We start from the raw sequence: 19,670 nt of genomic DNA, 5'->3' as shown, positions 1-19,670 counted from the left end.
TGATCATATATATATATATATAAAAATAATCAATATCATTCATATATATATATATATATATATATATATATATATATATATCTGAGCTTAAATGGCCACAACAAAGTCTCTGCTGCCCAATCTTTATCCAAACCCATTTTTGAGTAAAAATACATATATGGAACTTCCAGAAAGTCATGCAATATATTTATTTCTTTGGAAAGTCCAAATATTACCATTCAACTAAATACTCACATGGTTGAGTATAGCGCTTAGACTGAATTACACAGAATGACTTTGGTATCACACAGAATGATTTTTTCTGAATTGCACTGTCAATATTATATTTTAAGTCTACCCAGTGAAAGACTGGGTAAGAGACGGATATGTGAAACATTATTTTACCTACTATAATGATGTTGGCAGGGATTTTGGTGCGCACTTTATCACCCACTGTGTCTCCTTCATAAGGAACTGCTAAACATCTCTCCATTTCCAACGTAAGGATGAACTACAACCATATGAATAACTAGATTATTTTTATCTCAAGAGATTCTAAATATTATAACTGATCATGTTTCCTTTGCTTTGGCTACTATCTATATTGCCAGCAGAGAGTGAAATCGGTAGTCCACATCAAGCAGTTATACAGGATCCTATTATATAACTACCTGCTGCAAATCTTGCTCTTGGCTTTTTCAACTAATAAATATCCTCGATTATTTTTAAAAAGTCACACTTTGTATATTTTTTTGTGTATATATGAGAGACTGGGTGTGCGTGGGGGGGTGGGGGGACACGCAAGCGAGTTTACCTCAAACCATTTGTGAAATGAGATTGGATAAATCATAAATAAAACAAAACATACATAAAACTTTCACATAATAGGATGGAAGATAGGCATTTCAGAATAAAAATGATATTCAATTCTTACTCTCAGTGACATTAAAGACTTATGAATTTATCACCTTTTGGATACAGAATATATAGTTTATTCAGAAAAATCACAAGTTTAAAAATAAATATTTTTCCATGTTTTTGTGATAAAAACAAGCTACTTAAATTGCTGAGCTTAAAAACATTTGCATCTCTTGGTTTTTGACAAATAGAAACAAATGAGCCCACTACATTATAAGTACTCAATAAATGTTTATACTTAAAAACCAGAACAAAAAATGCTGGTTATAGTTCTATCAACCAAATTCTGGCAAAATTCAGATATATGGAACACAGTAAAATTATGGATCGGTTGGATACAAAGCTCAAAAAAGAACTCAAGTATAATGACCTAGGAAAGTCCTATACTAGCTGTAAACAGCAACAGCCAAGGGTGTGGTGTGGAAAAGAATAACAATAAAGAATGAATCTAACTTGGGTGGGGTAACAATAAACAAAAATGACCCTGCACATTCTGAAGAAAACTGTTGAAATATCATTCTCTAATAGTCAAAGTGTGATATATTTAAGACCAAGTCATCAGGACTATGTCTGATTGCGAAATCTCCTGGTAATTCACTAAAATGACTGAAGTTCATACATGGTTAAAAACAAACAAGAGAAGAAAAAGCTATCTACATTTAAAATAAAGTGAAAAAATCTGTGTTTTCTGAGCTTAGAATTTCCTGTAGTAGAAGACATTAAAAAAAGGGTTTTGTTTTCAGAAAAAGCAGTAAGAAAAACCATTCTCTAAATTTATATCATGTGAAATTTTGTCAAAATTGTCACATTTCCTGATGCTTTGTCTCAATCACCTTCAGGCTCTGAAAAGTTGAGAATTTTAAAGGACCATCATGTTTAATTACAGTCACATGTTTCATTGTCCAACTTCAGTAAGCTTCCAGAGACACTTTTTCACAAGTCCCAGAATACTTGGAGATGGAGAGAAGGCAGGCTTTGTTATGTAAAGGACGTTCAACTGTGCCACAGCAAGGGTGTGCCAAGCCTGCAGAGACCGCATTCCTGAACTCACCAATTAAAAATGTTATGTTGGCCAAGACGTGAAACTTTTCCCCAACATCAACACCTAATTTCCTTCTTGTTCGACGATATGGCCAAAATCCACTACATTTACCCTTCTGATATTAGACACCCAAAAAAAGATCAGTAACATGAATAGGCTGAAATTCCCAGGGTTTCATGAAGTATATTACAATAAAAAGGCAGGTTTGTTCTGGCTTAGTGGGAGGAGTCCTGTGTTACCTTTAACTAAGGATATAAAGATGTTAGAGACAGTTACATTAAAATGTATTCATTCATTGCACAAATATTTATTGAGTGTTCTAGGTACTGAAATAAGAAGATAAAGAGATTAAGATAGTTTTTTCTTTCCTAGGTTATATCTATTTTAACAGGTTAGGAGTGGTGAGAGCCATGTAACTAGGTGTTATGATTTTTTTTTTTTTTTTTTTTACACGGACCTCTCACTGTTGTGGCCCCTTCCCGACACGCAGCCTCAGCGGCCAGCCGCTCCACGGCATGTGGGATCTTCCCGGACCGGGGCACGAACCCGTGTCCCCTGCATCGGCAGGCAGACTCTCAACCACTGCGCCACCAGGGAAGCCCGGTGTTATGATTTTTAACTAGGAAGAGTCAAGTTAAGAGTTTTGATACAGAGTATATCTGAGCTTGGAATTCTCTGGGTTTATCACGCTTAGGGTTCGTTGGGCTTCTTAAACATGTTATATTTATGTCTTTTGCCAACTTTGGAAAGCTCCCAGTGATGATTTCTTTAGTTTAGTTTTTCTCAGCTTCATTCCTTCCCTTTTCCTTTTGAGATCCAGATTACACACGAGTTAGACCTTCTGATATTGTCATACAGGTATCTGAGACTCTGTGAAGTTTTTTCTCCTCCAACCATTTTTCTCTCCATTCAAACTAGAAAATTTTATTGATTAATCTTCAAGTTCACTACTCTTTCCTTTCACACTACTTCCATTATTGAGTCCATTGAGGGTTTGTTTGGTTTTTTTTTTGCGGTATGCGGGTCTCTCACTGTTGTGGCCTCTCCTGTTGCGGAGCACAGGCACCGGACGCGCAGGCTCAGCGGCCATGGCTCACGGGCCTAACCGCTCCGCGGCATGTGGGATCTTCCTGGACCAGGGCACGAACCCGTGTCCCCTGCATCGGCAGGCAGACTCTCAACCACTGCGCCACCAGGGAAGCCCCATTGAGGGTTTTTTTTTCCCCAGAGTTTTTTAATTAGCTGGCCCTCCTTATCCACAGGTTCTGCAACCACAGATTAAACCAACCACTGATCAAAAATATTTCGGAAAAAAAACTTACAGAAAGTGATAAAAAGAAAAACTTGAATTTGCTGCACTCCAGTAACTATTTACGTAGCATTTACATGGTACTGGGTATTATAAGTAATCTACAGATTATTTAAAGTACAGGATGTGGGGCTTCCCTGGTGGCTCAGTGGTTGGGAATCCACCTGCCAATGTAGGGCACATGGGTTCGAGCCCTGGCCTGGGAGGATCCCACATGCCACAGAGCAACTAAGCCTGTGCGCCACAACTATTGAGCCTGCGCTCTAGAGCCCACGAGCCACAACTACTGAGCCTGTGTGCCACAACTACTGAAGCCCGCACACCTAGAGCCCATGCTCCGCAATGAGAAGCCACCTCAATGAGAAGCACACGCACCGCAATGGAGAGTAGCCCCTGCTTGCCGCAACTAAAGAATGCCCAAGTGCAGCAACAAAGACCCAATGCAGCCAAAAATAAAATAAGTTTATTAATTTTAAAAATAATAATAAAGTACAGGATGTGCATAGGTTGTATAAGAATACTACGTCATTTAATATAAGGAACTTACTTGAAATTCTGAGGCTTTTGGTGTCCTCTGGGGGTCCTGGAACCAAACCCCTGCAGATACTGATGGACAACTGTATATGCTGGCTGAGACTTTCTATTTTTCCATTCCTTTTCATTGTTTGTGTTTCGCCCTTAGTTGTTAGAGCATTTTTATAATAACTACTTTAACAGCTTTGTGAATAATTCCAACATCTATGTCATCTCAGCACTGATGGCTGTTGATTCTCATGGTCCATACAACTTGAGATTTTCCTGGTTCTTTATATGCCAATTAATTTTGAAATATATCCTACACATTTTGACTATTATAAGACACTCGGTTTTGTTTATATTCTACAGAGAATGTTGATGTTTGTTTTAGGAGACAATGGTTAGGTTCAGGCTGCAAGTTCCAACAAACCTTCTGTGAGTTGTGGTTCCAATACCAGTTCAGTTTTCAAATCCTTTGCAGGGCTATCTGGATCTGTCCTGTATGTGCACCATACAGTGACTAGTCTGAGACTTGGGTGGTGGTTTAGGCCACAGTTCAGTTCTCAAAGTATACAGGCAGTTATGACTCTGATCCATATATGTACAGCTCAGGAATAAACCTAGAAGTTTCCTGAGCTCGTCCCACTCTGAAATCATCCAAGTATTTTTTGGTTGCCTGGGGCTCCCCTCTTCTTGTCACCTAGCCAGAAAACTGAGGCGTTATTCACCCACATTTCCTACAACTATGCCAAAAAGAGAAGGACAGAAAGGGAAAGGGGGGAAGTCAATCAGGACATGTCCCATTCTCTTAGGGCTACAACTCCTCTAGTCAAAGAGGAAGGCTCAACTCTGCATTTTAGGCCTGTCCCCAATGCTGTTGCTTCTGCCACTGCCGCTCTGCTACTGCTGCCACAGGACTTCTTGGGATACTAGGGCAAATAAGAACAGAGAAAAGAACAGAAAACAAAAAAGAGAGGGGAAAAAATGGGGAGATCCCCACTCTCTCTGAGAGTTAGAAGAACCCATTCCAACTAGTGCTATAATTAGAGGGCTTTCTGAGTTCTACCTGCACTAATACCATCTTCTAGATTTTGAGCAACACTGATATAAGGCTTCTGCTGAATATTAAGATGCAGACCTGAAAAGGGAAATGCCACGAGGTGGGGAAAAGATCAACCAGGAAGCTGTATACTACAGAATTCTAAGCACTTTAACAGTGAAAGACATTCAAATGCCAGCCAGGCAGAGTAGTGAATCTTCACCGAACACCTAGGATTTCATTACAGACTCCAGAGAATCATGTGCCCAGTAAGATCTCTGGGACTGCCATTACAATGGATTTCACTACCGTGATTACGTTTTACTATATGACATAGGTTACTTTAAGGAAGGGAGGGATTTCCCTGGCGGTCCAGCGGGTAAGATTGTGCTTCCACTGCAGGGAGCGCCAGTTTGATCCCTGGTCTGGGAACTAAGTTCCCACATGCTGAGCACCATGGCCAAAACAAAATAAAACAAAGGAAGGGAGATTATCCTTCAAGGGCCTGACCCACTGGTGAGCCCTTAAAAGGGATCAGGATCTTCTGGCAAGAGATTCAAAGCAAGGAAAGGATTTGATGCTTAAGAGAGCCACACAGCTAGGACCTGAAAGGTGCTTCTAGTAACTTAGAGCAATCCCTAGCCAAAAGCCATCAAGCAAAGAAAACCTCAGGCCTACAACTGCAAGGAACTGAATGTGGCCAATAACTTGAATCATCCTGGAAGCAGATTCTTCCCTAGAGCTTCGGGAAGGAATGTAGCCCAACTAACACCTGGATTTCAACCCTGTAAGACCATAAGCAGAAAACCCAGCCACACCATGCTCAGACTTCTGAACAACAGAAATATGAGCTAATAAATAGGTGCTGTTTTAAGCTGCTAGGTTTGTGGTAATTTGTTACACAGCAACATAAAACTAATTTGAGGGGTTATTATGAACTTAATGCCAAAAAATTTATCAACTTAAATTCTTCAAAAGACAAAAATTATCAAAGCTGACACAAAAGAAACAGAAAATATGACTATCTATATATCTATTAAAGAAATTAAATTTCTAATTAAAAACCTTCCCATAAAAAAAACTCCAGGCTCAGGTGGCTTGGAGTAAATCCTACCAAATATTTAAGGAAGAAATAATACCAATCCTACATAAACTTGTTCAGAAAATTGAGGAGGGGAAGGTTTCTCAACTCAATTTATAAGGTCAACATTTTCCTGATTCCAAAACCAGAGGAAGACATTACACAAAAAGAAAAGTGCAGACCAATATTCCCTGTGAGCACAGACATAAAAATTCATAACATAATATTAATAAATCAAATCCAGCAATATATAAAAGGGCTACTACATCTTCAATGTGTAGTACATATTTCAGAAATGCAAGGTTGGTCTTAACTTCTGAAAATCAATCAAATTAACTGACCAAAATATAAAAACTACACAATCACCTCAATAAATACAGAAAAAGCAGTGGACAAAGTGTTGGACGAAGTGCAACTTTTTCTATCCCTTTCAGGATAAAATCTCTTGGCTAAGTAGAAACAGAAGAGAACTTCTTGAATAAAGGGCACGTACGAAAAACCTACAGGTAATATTATACTTAAAGTTGAAAGACTAAATGCTTTTCTTTAAGAACAAAACAAAAATGTCTACTGTGATGGTTAATTTCGTTTGCCCGTGTGACTGGGCCTTGGGGCATTCAGATATTCTGGTTGTTTCTGTCAGAGTGTTTTTTTTTTTTCCCCTGATAAGATTGACATTTAAATGGTGGCCTGACAAAAGCAGATTACCCTCCTTAGAGTAGGTGGTGGTAATCCAATCAGTGGAAGAAATCAATAGAACAAAAACACTTGTCCTACTTAGAGTAAGAAAGAACTTTTGCCTAACTATCTAACCTCAGCTCTTCCTGGGTCTTGAGCCTACAGAACTTCAACAGGAACTTCATGATAGGTGCCTCCTGGTTCTCAGGCCTTCAGACTCAGACTAAACTATCCGTTCTTCTGGATTTCCAGTTTGCCAACTATTTACGTGAGCCAATTCCTTAAATAAATCTGTGTGTGTGTGTGTGTGTGTGAACACAAACATGCATGCACACACACACCCTATTATTCCCCCCCCCCCCCCCCCGCTTTGGAGAATCCTGACTAATACCATCTACTCTCAGTGGTTCTATTCAACATCATACTGAAAGTCCTAGCCAGTACATTAAGAAAAGGAAAAAGTTTGGAAAGAAAGTTCCCTGCTCCACATCTACCCCTTGCCTTCTTTTTCCCCCCAGATTTCTCTTCAACTTTGTAAAGGAACTCCTAACCTGTGTAGCAACTAAAAAGAATGAGGTGTACCTACAAGAAAGTCATGCCATAATTGCATTAATTTACTTAAATTCAACTATGTAACCCCACTGGAAAGAGAAAAAGGTGGAGGAGGGGGAACTAGAGAATTAGCTGGAGTGGGGGGGAGGGTACTTTAAACTAAGCCGATTATTCCTATGAACATATAACCACAAACAATAGAATGAATCCAGCTTGAAATAGCTGATGGAAGTTGTTAAAACCTATGAAAATAAAATGTCACTCACAAATAATGTGTCAATGACAAAAATAAAGCATAATGCTCAAGAAAAATAAAGCATGTAGTGAATGCTTATTTGGTCCTCCTTCAGGAAGAAACTAAGTAACAACAAAAGGCTGTAGAGAAATAATAACTACAAAAGCATTAAATAAGTAATAAATACAATAACCTAAAAAATGGGAACAAGTAGGAATTTCCATTTTTAAAATGTAAATTATACATGTATACATACAAACTACTAAACAAAATCATACATATATGTTAAAAAAAACACTCCATATGACTTGAGGTATATTTGCCTATACGTGATTTCTGCCTTTAGAAATATAATATCCGAGGGAGCAACCAAGATGGTGGAGTAGAAGGACGTGCTCTCGCTCCCTCTTGTGAGAACACCAGAATCACAACTAGCTGCTGGACAATCATCGACAGGAAGACACTAGAACTCACCAAAAAAGATACCCCACATCCAAAGATAAAGGAGAAGCCACAATGAGATGGTAGGAGGGGTACAATCACAGTAAAATCAAATCCCATAACTGCTGGGTGGGTGACTCACAGACTGGAGAACACTTATACCACAGGAGTGCACCCACTGGAGTGAAGGTTCTGAGCCCCACGTCAGGCTTCCCAACCTGGGGGTCTAGCAACGGGAGGAGGAATTCCTAGAGAATCAGACTTTGAAGCCTAGTGGGAATTGACTGCAGGACTTTGACAGGACTGGGGGAAAGAGAGACTCCACTCTTGGAGGGCAGACACAAAGTAGTGTGCCCATCGGGACCCAGGGGAAGGAGCAGTGACCCCAGGGAAGACTGAACCAGAACTACCTGCTAGTGTTGGAGGGTATCCTGCAGAGGCGGGGAGTGGCTGTGGCTCACCGTGGGGACAAGGACACTGACAGAAGAAGTTCTGGGAAGTACTCCTTGGAGTGAACCCTCCCAGAGTCTGTCATTAGCCCCTCCAAAGAGGCCACGTAGGCTCCAGTGTTGGGTTGCCACAGGCCAAACAACGAACAGGGAGAGAACCCAGCCCCACCCATCAAGAGTCAAGTGGATTAAAGTTTTACTGAGCTCTTCCCACCAGAGCAGCAGTCAGCTCTACCCACCACCAGTCCCTCTCATCAAGCCTCTTGATAGCCTCATCCACCAGAGGGCAGACAGCAGAGCAGAAGCAAGAAGAACTACAATCCTGCAGCCTGTGGAACAAAAACCACATGCACAGAAAGAGAGACAAGATGAAAAGGCAGAGGGCTATGTACCAGATGAAAGAACAAGATAAAACCCCAGAAAAACAACTAAATGAAGTGGAGATAGGCAACCTTCCAGAAAAAGAATTCAGAATAATGATAGTGAAGATGATCCAGGACCTCGGAAAAAGAATGGAGGCAAAGATCGAGAAGATGCAAGAAATGTTTAACAAAGACCTAGAAGCATTAAAGAACAAACAAACAGAGATGAAAAATACAATAATGGAAATGAAAACTACACTAGAAGGAATCAATAGCAGAATAAGTGAGGCAGAAGACAGATAAGTGACCTGGAAGACAGAATGATGGAATTCACTGATGCAGAACAGAATAAGGAAAAAAGAATGAAAAGAAATGAAGACAGCCTAGGAGACCTCTGGGACAACATTAAATGCAACAACATTCACATTATAGGGGTCCCAGAAGGAGAAGAGAGAGAGAGAAAGGACCAGAGAATATATCTGAAGAGATTATAACTGAAAACTTCCCTAACATGGGAAAGGAAACAGCCACCCAAGTCCAGGAAGTGCAGCAAGTCTCATACAGGATAAACCCAAGGAGAAACACACCGAGACACACAATAATCAAATTGGCAAAAATTAAAGACAAAGAAAAATTATTGAAAGCAACAAGAGAAAAACAACAAATAACATACAAGGTAACTCCCATAAGGTTAACAGCTGATTTCTCAGCAGAAACTCTACAAGCCAGAAGGGAGTGGTGTGATATACTTAAAGTGATGAAAAGGAAGAAACTACAACCAAGATTACTCTACCCAGCAAGGATCTCATTCAGATTCGATAGAGAAATCAAAAGCTTTACAAACAAGCAAAACCTAAGAGAATTCAGCACCACCAAACCAGCCCTACAACAAATGCTAAAGGAACTTCTCTAAGTGGGAAACACAAAAGAAGAAAAGTATCTACAAAAACAAGCCCAAAACGATCAAGAAAATGGTCATAGGAAAATACATATCGATAATTACCTTAAACGTGAATGGATTAAATGCTCCAACCAAAAGTCACAGGCTTGCTAAATGGATACAAAAACAAGACCCATATATATGCAGTCTACAAGAGACCCACTTCAGACCTAGCGACACATACAGACTGAAAGTGAGGGGATGGAAAAAGATATTCCATGCAAATGGAAATCAAAAGTAAGCTGGAGTAGCAATACTCATATCAGATAAAATAGACTTTAAAATAAAGAATGTTATAAGAGACAAGGAATGACACTACATAATGATCAAGGGATCAACCCAAGAAGAAGATATAACAATTATAAATATATATGCACCCAACATAGGAGCACCTCAATACATAAGGCAACTGCTAACAGGTATAAAAGAGGAAATCGACAGTAACACAATAATAGTGGGGGACTTTAACAGCTCACTTACACCAATGGACAGATCATACAAAATGAAAATAAATAAGGAAACAGAAGCTTTAAATGACACAATAGACCAGAGATATTTAATTGATATTTATAGGACATTCCATCCAAAAAGAGCAGATTATACTTTCTTCTCAAGTGCACAAGAAACACACTCCAGGATAGATTACATCTTGGATCACAAATCAAGCCTCAGTAAATTTAAGAAAACTGAAATAATATCAAGCACCTTTTCTGACCATAATGCTATGAGATTAGAAATGAATTACAGGGGAAAAAAACGTAAAAAAAACAAACACATGGAGGCTAAACAATACGTTACTAAATAACCAAGAGATCACTGAAGAAATCAAAGAGGACATCAAAAAATACCTAGAGACAAATGACAATGAAAACACGACAATCCAAAACATATGGGATGCAGCAAAAGCAGTTCTAAGAGGGAAGTTTATACCTATACAACCCTACCTCAAGAAACAAGAAAAATCTCAAGTAAACAACCTAACCTTACACCTAAAGGAACTAGAGAAAGAAGAACAAACAAAACATAAAGATCAGAGCAGAAATAAATGAAATAGAAACAAAACAAGAGCAAAGATCAATAAAACTAAAAGCTGGATCTTTGAGAAGATAAACAAAATTGATAAACCATTAGCCAGACTCATCAAGAAAAAGAGGAAGAGGACTCAAATCAATAAAATTAGAAATGAAAAAGGAGAAGTTACAACAGACAACGCAGAAATACAAAGCATCCTAAGAGACTACTACAAGCAACTCTGTGCCAATAAAATAGACAACCTGGAAGAAATGGACAAATTCTTAGAAAGGTATAACCTTCCAAGACTGAACCAGGAAGAAACAGAAAATATGAACAGACCAATCATCAGTAATGAAATTGAAACTGTGATTAAAAATCTTCCAACAAACAAAAGCCCAGAACCAGATGGCTTCACAGGTGAATTCAATCAAACATTTAGAGAAGAGCTAACACCCATCCTTCTAAAACTCTTCCAAAAAATTGCAGAGGAAGGAACACTCCCAAACTCATTCTATGAGGCCACCATCACCCTCATACCAAAACCACATCGAGATACTACAAAAAAAGAAAATTACAGACCAATATCACTGATGAATATAGACGCAAAAATCCTCAACAAAATACCAGCAAACAGAATCCAACAACAAATTAAAAGGATCATACACCATGATCAAGTGGGATTTATCCCAGGGATGCAAGGATTCTTCAATATATGCAAATCAATCAATGTGATACACCATATTAACAAACTGAACAATAAAAACCATATGATCATCTCAGAAAAAGATGCAGAAAAGCTTCTGACAAAATTCAACACCTATTTATGATAAAAACTCTCCAGAGAGTGGGCATAGAGGGAAACTACCTCAACATAATAAAGGCCATATATGACAAACCCACAGCAAACATCCTTCTCAATGGTAAAAAACTGAAAGTATTTCCTCTACGATCAGGAACGAGACAAGGATGTTCACTCTCACCACTATTATTCAACATAGTTTTGGAAGTCCTAGCCACGGCAATCACAGAAGAAAAAGAATTAAAAGGAATACAAATTGGAAAAGAAGAAGTAAAGCTGTCAGTGTTTGCAAATGACATGATACTATACATAGAGAATCCTAAAGATGCCACCAGAAAACTACTAGAGCTAATCAATGAATTTGGTAAAGTTGCAGGATACAAAATTAATGCACAGAAATTTCTTGCATTCCTATACACTAATGATGAAAAATCTGAAAGAGAAATTATGGAAACACTCCCATTTACCACTGCAACAACAACAAAAAAATACCTAGGAATAAACCTACCTAGGGAAACAAAAGACCTGTATGTAGAAAACTATAAGACACTGATGAAAGAAATTAAAGATGATACCAACAGATGGAGAGATATACCATGTTCTTGGATTGTAAGAATCAATATTGTGAAAATGACTATACTACCCAAAGCAATCTGCAGATTCAATGCAATCCCTATCAAATTACCAATGGCATTTTTTATGGAACTAGAACAAATCAACTTAAAATTTGTATGGAGACACAAAAGACCCCACCCCAAATAGCCAAAGCAGTCTTGAGAGAAAAAAACGGAGCTGGAGGAATCAGACTCCCTGACTTCAGACTATACTACAGAGCTACAGTAATCAAGACAATATGGTTCCGGCACAAAAAGAGAAACGTAGATCAGTGGAACAAGATAGAAAGCCCAGAGATAAACCCACGCACCTATGGTCAACTAATCTATGACAAAGGAGGCAAAGATATACAATGGAGAAAAGACAGTCTCTTCAATAAGTGGTGCTGGGAAAACTGGACAGCTACATGTAAAAGAATGAAATTAGAACACTCCCTAACACCATACACAAAAACAAACTCAAAATGGATTCAAGACCTAAATGTAATAAGACCAGACACTATAAAACTCTTAGAGGAAAACATAGGAAGAACACTCTTTGACATAAACCACAGCAAGATCTTTTTTGATCCACCTCCTTGAGTAATGGAAATAAAAACAAAAATAAACAAATGGGTCTCAATGAAACATCAAAGCTTTTGCACAGCAAAGGAAACCATAAACAAGACCAAATGACAACCCTCAGAATGGGAGAAAATATTCGCAAACGAATCAACAGACAAAGGATTAATCTCCAAAATATATTAACAGCTCATGCAACTCAGTATTAAAGAAACAAACAACCCAATCCAAAAATGGGCAGAAGACCTAAATAGACATTTCTCCAAAGAAGACACACAGATGGCCAAGAAGCACATGAAAAGCTGCTCAACATCACTAATTATTAGAGAAAGCAAATCAAAACTACAATGAGGTATCACCTCACACCAGTTAGAATGGGCATCATCAGAAAATATACAAACAACAAATGCTGGAGAGGGTGTGGAGAAAAGGGAACCCTCTTGCACTGTTGGTGGGAATGTAAATGGATACAGCCACTGTGGAGAACAGTATGGAGGTTCCTTAAAAAACTAAAGGATATGATCCAGCAATCCCATTACTGGGAATATACCCAGAGAAAACCATAATTCAAAAAGACACATGCACCTCAGTGTTCACTGCAGCACTACTTACAATAACCAGGTCATGGAAGCAACCTAAATGTCCACTGATAGACAAATGGATAAAGAAGCTGTGGTACATATATACGATGGAATATTACTCAGCCATAAAAAGGAACGAAATTGAGTCATTTGTTGAGACGTGGATGGATCTAGAGACTGTCATACAGAGTGAAGTAAGTCAGAAAGAGAAAAACAAATATTGTATATTAACGCATGTATGTGGAACCTAGAAAAATGGTACAGATGAACCAGTTTGCAGGGCAGAAGTTGAGACACAGATGTAGAGAACAAACGTATGGACACCAAGGGGGGAAAACCATGGTGGGGTGGGGATGGCGGTGTGCTGAACTGGACAATTGGGATTGACATGTATACACTGATGTGTATAAAACTGATGACTAATAAGAACCTGCAGTATAAACAAACAAACAAAAAACAACTAATATTAAACTTTCTTTGGGTTATCTGTATGGAAATATGTTAATATAAATGTTTCAGACATTACATGAAATTTCTAAAAATCTTATATGTTCTGGTATAATGTTATAAGTCATAATTCTAGTTATTACTTTAAAATATATATCTCAGAAATAACTAAATTTCCTTGTCAATTGCATTATTATGAACTTTCATCAAATCTTTAACCGTGGTCATTTTTAAGTCTTTTGTCATTTACAGACAGTTCTGGGTATAGTCTGATGCTTTCACAAAAATGTTCCTATAAAGGGGTTTCATCTTCAAGGAATTCATGGAAAAGACTCTGACAAGTACAGGTTTCGGGTAACTGACTATACTGCTGAACTGAATGAATAAGCATTTTCAGAACTCTAATGGAAAACTGATGAATTAATAAAAGTGCTAACAAAAGATCAAGATAAAAAAAAAATTAATTACATGGGACTGAGTGAACTGATGAGGATGATTATAATTTTTGTGACTTTCTGTTTGAATAATAAAAAAAAAATCCCACGAGGACTCAGAGGCAAAAAATATACAAATCAATTTTCACTACAAAGTAAAGGAGCTGATACAGTGGAGGATTACTGGACTGAATGTCAATATTATGACATTGTATAAGTGTGTTTCGTGTTTGCCAACTGCAAAATCATTGTTGCTTTTGTGGTCATCCATTTACAATGCTTGGTGTCAGTTTATCTCTTGTAAAAATAAAATACAGTGTGTGTGCATGAAAAAAATAAAATAAAAAGTCAAAAAAACCCAAAAACCATTTAAAAAAAAAAGAAATATAATTCCTGAGGAACTCTACTAAATATTTAATAATCCAGAGGACCATCCAAGATATAAAGTGAAGAAATCAAATTATAGAATAAATATATATAACATCATCCCTTTTCTTTAAGAAACCGACCAATCAACAAAATAAACACAACCATATGTTTATATATATTTGTATAAACCATATGTGTATATATATTTGTATAAACATGGAGGTCACTCAAGGCCTGTTGACCTTGAATCCCGTATGATGGTAAAGAGATGGGGAGGAGAGATCAGCAACTTTTTTCTTAAATAATGTTTGGAATTTTTTTGCCTGTTGCAACAATCATGCTATACTTTTGCCACTGGAAAAAATTAATAAAGAAAATTTAAATTAAAGGGAAAAATTAAATTACCACTAAAATAGAAAACAAAGGCTAATTGGCCATAAGCATACTCATTAAGAATTAAAATCTAGCTAAGAATAAAAGTGAAAAAAATCCCTTATTTTAATGACAGCTACCCAAAGAATCTTTAATGTCCATTTATAAAAGCAAGCCACTGGTAATCTTTGGCAAGGTGCTCCTGAATATATCCTCATGCCAGCAAACATCTTAAACTAACTGAATCTCTTTCTTGGATCACAAAACTATTCATTTAATTTCCTGCCAAGCTAAATAGGGGAAAATGTATGCTTTACACTTTCAGACAAAATGCCTTGTTAAGTCTTAACTGTAGGGGTGGTGCAATAAATCCTCATGTGTTAACAAGTTGTGGTCTACAACAGAGTCATGTATTTTATTTCAGGAAAAAATATTACATTTTCTGTGTTTTCAGCAAGTTTAAATGGAAAAAAAAGGGGCAGGGGGTAAGAGAGGCTATTGTGCAGCTCTAAGCAAAGCTGAGAAAGGAGAGTAAGCCTGCACAGAAATGTGTGACCTATAGGTTTGGCTTAAATTTCACTTGCTGAATTCTTGATCTAAACCCATTTCTTTTCCATAATATACACTGGGAAAATGTCAATCTATCCAGTACATCTCAAACTATTCAAAGAATATTTTAAAACAAAAATTCTTAATTGTCCTATATACCATACTCTATCGCCTGTAGTTAACCAATATGGGTAAAATTCATCTCCAATGTGACTTTCACTGAGCGTATCAGTGATTTATTCAAATAATGGAGCTGAAGATAAATTCATATCTTAACAAGTACTCACTTTTACAGTTTCTTCTGTATTAAGTTTATTTCCCTTAACCAAGACAATTTGGAAAGGGTTGTTATTTTCCCAAACATGCTGTAAAAAAATGAAATAAACAGAGTATTTTAATGAAAGAAATGAATATTCTATGCTAGCAATGAAATCGTCTTATCAGTTCTCATTTCCATTGGTAAAAGAATGAAAATACACCTCTGAACTAACAACTGAAAATCACATATATTAAATTAACCATCACAACCACTAGCACTTAGTTCTCAAGGCAAAACAGGCAGCATTCCAGTATTGCTAAGAAATTCACTAAACACCATTAAAAAATAGTATTAAAAGTTTTGCATAAATTAAGAATTGACCAATAAATTAATATAAAGATAATAACTTAATCATCAAGGAATGGTTAAACATTCAATTTCTTAAGACTGAAGAACTATTTTAAAACTGTTGTGTTCTGATGAATACAAACTTAAGATTTGCTTTATACAAATATATTACATTCTAGAAAAAAATGATGGCTTTGTTACATTTAAAGTCTAAAAGTATTCAATAAGAAAGAAAGAAGAAAACAGACAAATTATACCAAAACACTATTATAGATAAACTGAAAGAAATGAGATATACCAGAAAATCAACTGTCTCTGCACGTCTAACTTTTCTACTAGAATGCTCAACTTGCTCTTCGAAGTCCCATTTAGCTCTAATCTCAACATATCTCAAATTTGAGGGCATTTTTCTTTAGCACCAAAAGATAATCAAAAACATAAATGGCCTGTTTACAATCATATGTAGCCTGAGTAAGGAAAAAGAAGGGTAGCTAAAAAGATAATTACTAATAAATGGTGATGGATCTTTGGCAAATATGCATTAATATTCTGGGGAATATTAATATTAATTCATATTAATATTCTGTGGAAAATAGGCTTAAGCATACAACCTAACCAAAAAAATCGCGTGCCTTCTGGGGTTACCAAAGGTTCACACGTGAAACTTACAGAAATAATTCGAGTTTTCTTTGGTGGTAAAGGAAGAGGAAGGTTAGATGAATTTCGATTTATGGCAGCCTCTATGGCAATCATTTCCTGTTCATACAGCTTCTTGATCTTGCAACATTCCACAAGTATAAAATGGGGCAAGGTCCTATTCATCACACAGTTCCGGATATACTACAGTGGCAAGAAAGAATAAGGTAAGGATTTTCAAGCAAAACTTAAATCAACAGAAGAATAAAATTAAGCTGAACAACACTAGAACAAATGCACTGTGAAAGAGTATCTTAAATAACAACTCAATGTCAAGAATATGAGAAATAAAAATCACAACATAAAATTGCTACAATTAATTGAACATCTACATACCTGAGAACTGAACTAGATACTTCTTATATGTTAGAGCTAATCTTCATAACTCTAAAAGACAGATTTTCCCCTTTTAATAGACTAAAGAACTGAAAATCAGAAAGCTAAATTACACAGCTAGTATCTTTAACACCTGGATTTAAATCCATTTGTCTGACTTCTTTTCTGTTTGCTAAACTTTGGAGAAATATGTGCCACAGTATAGATGTTTTATTTTCTCTTCTCTGCACTTAAGACCTGACAGTATGACCAACTGGCACACCTTTCCAGGGGCAGGACTTGATCGTCATAGACTGTGATGCCACACTGCCACCTCTGACCAGTAAGTCAGGAAAGGTGAATATGTAGTACACATGTGGCCATTTTTTATAAGTCTTGAGGTGGCCACATTTCCATGGATCCCTGAGGCAGACCTGGTAGCTTTTCAGCACAGGGCTCCAGGCACCCATTACTGCCTTTCCATCAAAAACTTACTGGCCATTTGAGCTTGATGCTCTGTTTCATTTCCATGAAACCAGGATGATTCTCCAGAGGCATAAAAGAAGAGGGGTGGTTATTCACATTACCAAAGATTCCTAACATAATGAATAGAAATCCAATGTACTCCTCACTATAATAAATTTCCTATACAGATATAAAGTGTGACTCAGTATATTGTATTCAATTCAGAACCACTGAAAATACACTTCTGGAAAAAAGAAAATTTCCAGAATGGCCTATAAGTGGGAGTTAACATGATACTATGATAAATAAATTCATTCAAAAACTTTTCACTATGAAAGATGTATCATTTCATTTCCTTCAGGTTCCTTCACCTTCACTGTATATTTTCTTTCTCACATGACCTTGTACAAAAAACACACGTCTTTAGTTTTCTTTGTAATAACAAATTCCAGTTTGAGCAAAACAATGTACTTTCCTCCTATTAAGGTTTAAAAAAAAAGTGTTAAATTAAAGAAGCAGTAGGCTACTTAAAAGATGGCAGAGGGCTTCCCTGGTGGCGCAGTGGTTGAGAGTCCGCCTGCCGATGCAGGGGACGCGGGTTTGTGCCCCGGTCCGGGAGGATCCCACATGCCGCGGAGCAGCTGGGCCCGTGAGCCATGGCCGCTGAGCCTGCGCGTCTGGAGCCTGTGCTCCGCAACGGGAGTGGCCACAACAGTGAGAGGCCCGCGTACCACAAAAAAAAAAAAACAAAAAAAAAAGATGGCAGAACATGAAGGGAAGAAGTCAGTACTTAGATGTCACCACCAAGCACTTTTCATCTTCCTTCTTCCTCTCATGGGCTAGAGTTCAAGCACTTACTGTCAGAATGTCACAGATCCCAAAGCTGTGCACAGAGGTTATAACTGCTGCTAGACTTTCTACCTACTAAACCAAGGATTAAGGGCTACACTAAAAATCTGAAAAAAAAGAAGGGGAGGATACAAAATCCCCTGTTACCTGGTAATAAATCAGAGCTCCTTCTCAAACAGACATCACTTAATAACTGGCATGCCTGTATCCCTCTTGCTTAAAACAAACAACAAAAATCACAAATAAGAGTAATCAGAGGCTTCCATGGTGGCACAGTGGTTAAGAATCCGCCTGCCAATGCAGGGGACACAGGTTCAAGCCCTGGTCAGGGAAGATCCCACATGCCGCAGAGCAACTAAGCCCATGCGCCACAACTACTGAAGTCCGGGAGCCTAGAGCCCACGAGCCACAACTACTGAGCCTGCATGCCACAACTACTGAAGCCCATGCGCCTAGAGCCCGTGCTCCACAACAAGAGAAGCCATGGCAATGAGAAGCCCGCACACCGCAACGAAGAGTAGCCCCCACTTGCTGCAACTAGAGAAAGCCTGAGCGCAGCAAGGAAGACCCAATGCAGCCAAAAATAAATTAATTAATTAAATTAATTTTTAAAGAAAGAGTAATCACATATTTTCCTAAAATTCTGTTACTATTTACCTCTAACTTGGCACTTAACCCAGTATTCTTTATGTAACAACCATTTTTTGGTCTCCAAATGTAATTTTAACAAAAATATCCTCAAGTTCCTTGAAGGCAAAGCTTCTTTAAATAGCATACCTTATGCTGGGGGAAGGGGTGTCGCAATGCACATATCTTATTTAAACTCCACTATACTCCAAAAATAACCTGAGGCACATCAATTCCCTGCATAAAACATCTACACAAAGAATTCATGACTAAATGTGAATAAATGGTAAATTGACAGTTAAAACACATACCTGGAACTGAATTAGTGGGTGATCACCAAACACATATTCTACTCTCCCACTGACTTGCAACACATAGTCATAGGGGCTAACTTCATCTTCTTTCCCATGAATAGTCAAACGTTTTTGGATTGCCAATTCATTTATTTTGATAGGATTCATATTAGGAGATACTTGAAAGCTAAACACATCCTAAAAAGGGGGGTAGAAAAAAGAAGCAATTTTGTATTTACACTGGAAAAAAAAAATCACTCTTTACATTTGTACTTATTATTAAGTACTACAGTGTACACAACTATACATAATGTTTACACATGTACATCCTTTACATTTAATTTCCAGTAAATTTTCTTTCCCCCTACCAATCCTGGAAAATCATTTTTTAACCTAAATGAATACCTTGTTACAGTTCATCTCATTTTTAGTTTAGTGTTCCCACATGCTGCTTCCCAATGCTGGTTATCAGCAGTGATGGTGAAATGGCCAAATGAGAATTTAAAGAATTTGAGGGGGGGTGGGCGGGGAGATGCA

At 37.6% G+C, this 19,670-nt stretch overlaps 1 protein-coding gene across 8 annotated transcripts in view; it reads right to left on the bottom strand.

Moving 5' to 3' along the window:
- The window catches only part of PIK3CB (phosphatidylinositol-4,5-bisphosphate 3-kinase catalytic subunit beta), a 190,824-nt gene that overhangs the window by 69,483 nt on the left and 101,671 nt on the right, over positions 1–19,670 (bottom strand). For 6 of the 8 annotated variants that reach the window (XM_004278966.4, XM_049710091.1, XM_049710090.1 and 3 more), the window contains 3 exons: positions 19,152–19,331; positions 16,558–16,728; positions 15,569–15,646 (listed from right to left, as the gene is read on the bottom strand). In XM_004278966.4, the coding sequence (XP_004279014.1) occupies positions 15,569–15,646; positions 16,558–16,728; positions 19,152–19,331 (429 nt within the window). Of the gene's footprint in view, positions 1–3,795; positions 4,762–15,568; positions 15,647–16,557; positions 16,729–19,151; positions 19,332–19,670 lie in introns of those variants that run through there. The other 2 variants (XM_049710092.1, XM_033404114.2) reach the window with 2 other exon arrangements.

This window comes from Orcinus orca, chromosome 5, assembly GCF_937001465.1.
Source record: "Orcinus orca chromosome 5, mOrcOrc1.1, whole genome shotgun sequence".
In the NCBI taxonomy this organism is placed as follows: Eukaryota; Metazoa; Chordata; class Mammalia; order Artiodactyla; family Delphinidae; genus Orcinus; species Orcinus orca.
The sequence above is the reverse complement of the archived record's forward strand: the minus strand, read 5'-3'. Positions and strand labels throughout refer to the sequence as shown.